This window comes from Manis javanica, chromosome 12 (genome assembly GCF_040802235.1).
Source record: "Manis javanica isolate MJ-LG chromosome 12, MJ_LKY, whole genome shotgun sequence".
Taxonomy (NCBI): Eukaryota; Metazoa; Chordata; class Mammalia; order Pholidota; family Manidae; genus Manis; species Manis javanica.
In genome coordinates, this window is record NC_133167.1 from 102,149,946 (window position 1) to 102,155,945 (window position 6,000).

A 6,000-nucleotide genomic window follows, 5' to 3' on the forward strand; every position below is an offset into this window, starting at 1 on the left:
GCCCGTCGCCCACCTGTCCCGGGGGTCGATCCAGCTGGTCCTCCTGGTGTTGTGGTCGATGTAGAAGACCTTGCCGTCGTAGTCCCTGGCCTCCTCCCAGCCCCGGGGTAGCGGCAGCTGCCCGCTCCCGGCCCTCCTAGGCATGGTCGGCGGCCTCGCCGGCGAGCGGCGCCTCCATAGGGACCGGGCGCGGGACGCGGCGGGAAGGCGGCCGTCCGGCCCGGCCGCTGCAGCCGACGCGGGCGCCGGCGAGGGGCTGTGGGCGCGGGGCGCGGTGGGGCACGCGCGGGGGGCGCCTCAGGAAGCCCAGCTCTCGGCCCCGCCGGAGATCAGTCCACCATGTCTGCGCCGGGGCGGGCGGACGATCCCTCCTCCTCCTCGCGGCCGCCGCCGCTGCCTCCGCCTCTTCCTCCTTCTCCTCCTCCGCCTCCCCGTCCCCCTGTGGCCGCCGAGGGTCGCGGCGCCCAGGCTGTCCGAGCCGCCGCCGTCTGGGCTCGGATCCGGGAAGCTCGGCGGAGCGGCGGCGGCGGCGGGCCTCCTCATTTGCATTCGTTAGCATGCGCCCCGCCCCGGCCCGCCCGGCGCCCCGCCCCGCGCGCGGCTCATCTGCATGCACATTCCTCGCCGCCACATTCCAGGGCTTAACCCTGCCGCTGCCGGGCGGCGGCGCGAGCCGGGGCGCCGGCCGGGGCGGGGCGGAGAGCCGGGCCCGGGTGGGAGGACGCGCGCGGGAATGCGCCGCCCCCAGATGTCTCCCTACGGGGGCGCCTCGGCGTTTCAGAGTCTGGGGTCGGGAGGGACAGCTACGAGAAGTCTGCGTACCCTTCTCAGCCTCCTTCCGACTTCTAGAGAAACCACAAGGCTTTCGAGAGGAAAAGGGTTGGGGGTGCTCCCTTCGGAGGAAAAAGTCCCAGCGAGCAAACAGAGCGGCACAAAGGCCCCCCACGCCGCGCCCTGCGTGCCTTCGGAGCGGCGGGAGCGCGTGAAAAGCCTCGTAAGCGCGGGGGAGCGCGTCCGCGGGGGCGTCGCCCCGGTGCCTCTGCAGGGCGCCGGACCCTGTGACCTCAGCCCCGAGGCCGCAGGCCTCTCGGCGGAAAGCGAGGGCGGATCCCGTGGCCCGGGAGCCGCGACACGCCTGCCCGGTGGCCCGCGGGGGGAAACGCCGGCGCGACCCTGAGACGCGCCCGGGCCTCCCCGCCGGGTCGGGGCGCTCCCCCCGCGGGGCCCCGCCGCCGCCGCCGCCGGCCAGGCTGGGCAGCTGGACGCGGACGCGTCCCGTAACCCGTGCCTTCCGCCAGCCCCCGCCGCGGAAGTCCGCACCCCAGGCCCGCTGTGGCCTGGAAGGTGTGGGCGGCCACGACGCAGGGAGCACACGGCTGCCCCGAGGCCAGGCTTTCCTAGGCCCGGGATGCGTCAGACGGAGCGCGCATCTTCTCTCACACCACAAGCGTTTATTTATTCAGCAGCTACGACGTACTGGTCCGCACTGAGCAGGGCCGGACGCCCGGCTCAGGTTAGAGCAGTGTGGGCATCAGCAGGGCCGGGGCCCGGAGCATTCAATGCCCCAGCCCCTCGGTCTGGGAAGGAGCCTCCCAGACCCAAAACTCCTCTGCAGCCAAGTCCACGCCGCCATCTCCCATTCACATTCTTCCAGATTACTAAGCAGCTTCTTTTGCTGCACCGGAGGAAGGCCCCAGAGCTCAGCCATCCTCCTCTTGGTGTGAATTGGCGTAAGCCTACCAGATCATGTGCAGTGGCTTTCCCACCATGTGCAGGGTACAGAGTCGGAGAGGGGCTTTTACGGGCGATGGAGCCCCTTGACGCCTCCCTAACTAGATTCACAGCCCCTTAAGGGAGTCAGATGAATTGAGATTCACTGGGCAGCGGAGCCAGCGCTGCGCAATTAAGGTAGATCTGCCCCCGGGGGATTGTCGACGGCTTCGCGTGCCCAGCGCATCTGGCAGTCAACGTCAAATGTGGAGGAGGGTGACCCTGGAGAGCGTGGACAGAGCTTCACCGCGGCTCTGGACTTGGCTTCCCAGCCTAGGGTCTTTAAAGGGGTTATATTTGCACTTGGAGCAGCCTGGTTGGGGAGCAGAAACTTTAAACCTGTAGAAAACTCCAGAGAACTTAGATCCTGAGAAGCAGCAGCCTCTTGGGCGGGAGCAGGAGGCGGGGAAGGGAATCACCGAAGATGAATGACTCACCTTATCCTTCTAGGTCTCCCTCTTTTACACCCAGGAAACTGGGCTTTGCCTCAGTAAAGAAAAGCGCCTACCTCCTGGCACAGCGCTCAGTCCCCACTCCATCAAGAAGTGACCACACAAGGCAAGCTTCTCTACTTCCTGGTGAGATGTGACATCCTGGCCGGTAATCTTAAGGTTGGATTTCCGAATGCTGTGCAAAAGATGAGAACCGTCTAAAGTTGCTCTTTCAAGTACTAAGTGAATGTGTTTTGTTTTGGACTGCTCTAAATTGGCCCACTTTGCATGGTCAAAATTTGTGTTTTCATAACATCATTCAGCAACCCAGCCAAACTATTCTTGCTTAAACCTTGTTCCCTGGCTTCCCTCCTCACCCCCCTCCAAATTAGAAAACATTATTATATTAACATGTCTGCATCCTACTATTAAAGAAAACAAAGTAACACACCTTACTGTTGCCGCAATTTAATTTCTTTCATTGGGATGAACTATTGCACAATACTTCTCGGTGTAATTCTGAATTAGACAAACTTTCAGAATAAATTTTTTTACCCATCTCTAAAACCAATGAGGAACCCAAAATAGCACACAGTGGTAAATGGCATTTATTGTTCCATAAATCTTGAAACTTCAAAAAGGGACGCTAAAGAGATAAACAAAACTCTAAAGCAATTAAGAGACAAACTCACTTCTCTCCCACTGGTTGGCGCAGGAAACATTTGGTCACACAAAAGCAGTTAAAATGACAGAAAAGAAAGTCACTGCTCTACAAGCTTTTTTGTCTTGATTAAGTTTGAACTCTGCTTTGGAGTTCCTACTGTGTACAGGATACTGTTCCTTCCAAGAGTTCTTCTAACAGTTAAGACAAGGAATTTTTCATTTCATTTATATTCACATCTGTAAAAATAAAATAGTTATAAAGTTTACCCCTATTTCATAGATGGATATGATTAGATTTCATTTGGCTCCAGTTGATCATTGGCAAAGTTGATCATTGGCATCTGCCATCTGGGACACCAGATTACCCCAGCCTAAACAAGAATACACTAGCCACTGAGGAGGCTGTCTTCTGGCCCTTTATTCCCCTTTCTCCTAGCTTGACATTTTATCTGGTCCTAACAGTCTATCGGGTAAGCCATCATTAAGCAAAGCTCCCGCTGTCAATGTCCAAATCTTGGGTGGCAGGAAAATCAGTGATATCAAAAATGGGAGTTGAGAGGGAAAGTTATTTCAAAAGGTAATTAGTCATACCTATCCAAATTTAGAATATACATATATATGTTTAATCCAGTAATCCCACTGCTATATTTTACCTATGGATATTAAAGTTCCCCAAGATATGAGTGTTCACGGCAGCGTGTTTGGTAATAACTGGAGAAACCCCCAGTGTCTATCAGTAAGAGATGGACGAAGTGAATTGTGGTACATCCATACCCAGCAGGCGTTTCAAAGCATTAGATGAATATATATGTGCTGATAAGAAAGGATGTCCAGGATATATTAAGTGAAAAAAGCTAAGAGCGAAAAGACGCTTGCTAATCTCACTGGAGATGGGGCCAATCATGAAATGTAAATAACAATATGGTCTCCTATACACTTCCTTACATCAAAGGATGAAGGCAGCAAAGTTATGGACTTTTTAGAGAGAATGGGGCTGTTAGGGAGGCCCCATCAAAGAAGTATACATGAGGAAAATGATCATTCAAGAAAAGGGATGGGGTAGAGATGAGTACAAACATCACACCAGAATGGACAGGCGTGGCAGGGCATGCATGTGGAAAGAAATGGATGTACAAAGCTCAAAGATGGAACTGGCCCAAAAAAGCTCAAGACCTGCTGGAGCCATCTAGTTAGGAGGCTGGTGCTCTAGTATAGGTACAAGAGAGATAAAGGTCTGGATTCGAATTAAGGCAAGGGGGCATGAAAAAGAACGATCTGGCAAGAATTTGCTACTGATTAGATTAAGAAGGGAACAGTGAATACACTGGGCATCTGGTATGATTCCAAAATTTTAGCCATCATGAGAGATTCAAATAGCTGAAATAATGAGGAAGTCCAAAGGGGGATCTGATAAGGGGGTTGATTTTAGAAATTAGAGATACCCAGCAGAAAGTCAAAGGTCAGGACTCCAACTCAAACAAAAGGTCACAACTTCAAATACATGGCTGGATGTCTGTAAAGCATTGAGAAGTCAGGAACGAATCTTGGAAAGGAAACACCGTTGCAAGCAAATAGATTAAAGTAACCCATGTATAATCCTATTTTTGGCAGATAACTCTTCAGTAATTTGATATGATTTAGTTTATTTCTTTGTAAAATATGGTCTCCATTCTCAGGGATGTGTGTAAGAATTAGTTACTAGTGGGTAAACCATCTCTGAATGAGTTATTGTTATAACCTTTATCACGATGCCAGTAAATCAACTCATGTAGGACAAGATGAACTGGTTTTCAATATTTTAATATCCCCTGTTTCCTCAAGGAGTTGGGGGATTATATAAACTGGAACTTCTAAAGAGAATGTTTATTTTTTTCCGAAATCAAACCAGCAGGTTTTCGTTTGTTTTTGCTCTTCTGCAGCTGAATGGGTTAAAATAACACCTCTAATTATTGTGAATAGGTAACTCTAATCCCCGATTCCTAAATTTTGTCTAGACAGTCCATAAGAAGACAGGATTTGATCTTTAATAATTCCCAGTACTGGGCCAAACCAGAACCCTCGATTACCATAACCACTTCCCCTCCAGTTAATGATTATACCAACACCTTAGGCAACAACAGGCATTCTAATTCAATAGTAAGAAACATCAAACAGATTAGGTTTTCCCTTATTCACTGCAGATAGGAGACCCACACTGAGCAAATTCTATGGCTGTTAAAAAGATATCATATCGAACATTTAAGATCTCTGTCTTATTGTGAAAAGGATCAAAAGCTCAAATGCCATGTTTGTATGAGTGAGGCCCTCAGAGGGCACCCCCTATACTCTGTGGGACAGACTCTTTGAGTTAGTGGTCATTGACATTTTTTTCTTATATAATGAAATAATAGGTTCTATTTTCCTTTACCATCTCCAGTTTGCATTTTTGCTGTTCAGCTTTACAGTCTTTGAAAAACAGCTTCTTTAAAAGATAGGGTTGTACTCCCTTACTCAGTGGATTTTACATCTCCTATCCCTCTGAATTTTCCATTACAATTTTTATTTCTGTTATTTGTCAATCTATCTCTCTTTCCCCACTTCATCCTCTCTCTCTCTTCCCTTCAGTTCTTGATTCCCTGATATTGACTCAAGGCTCTGAGTTGGGCTTTAAGAAATTTAGCTACAATATCCTCTCCAAAATGTGTCTGACTTGGGGATATTCAAATTGAATAAATTGAATTGGAAAAAAGGGTCTACGTAATAAACCATGTTTTAAAAAATGTATTTTGCCAATAAATAAATGGAAAGGTACTCAACATCATTAGTAACCAGTGAAAAGAAAATTAAAATGACAAAATAACTCAAGTTAAAATAACTCAAATCTAGATTGGCAAAACCTTAGAAGTTTAATAATATTGAGTGTTAGCAAGAATGTGGAGAAAAAAGAATTCTTATCAATGACAGGTGGGAATACAAACTGGTACAGCCACAAGTTGGTCGTATCTAGGAAAACTGAGGCTAGCTACAGACTATGACCTTGGGTGAATCTTTAAAAACATAATGTTGGGTAAAAGAAGCAAGAGAAAAGAATTTGTATAGTATAATTTCACGGTATAGTGAAAGTTCACTGAAACAGGGAAAAACCAAACCATATTAG

General features: G+C 49.4%; 1 protein-coding gene across 2 annotated transcripts in view; it reads right to left on the reverse strand.

Moving 5' to 3' along the window:
- The window catches only part of WWC2 (WW and C2 domain containing 2), a 142,393-nt gene extending 142,108 nt beyond the window's left edge, over positions 1-285 (reverse strand). For both annotated transcript variants that reach the window (XM_073219191.1, XM_073219190.1), the window contains exon 1: positions 14-285. In XM_073219191.1, coding sequence (XP_073075292.1) covers positions 14-144 — 131 coding nt within the window. In that variant the 5' untranslated portion in view covers positions 145-285. The remainder of the gene's footprint in view (positions 1-13) is intronic.
- Between the last annotated feature and the right edge of the window lie 5,715 nt (positions 286-6,000).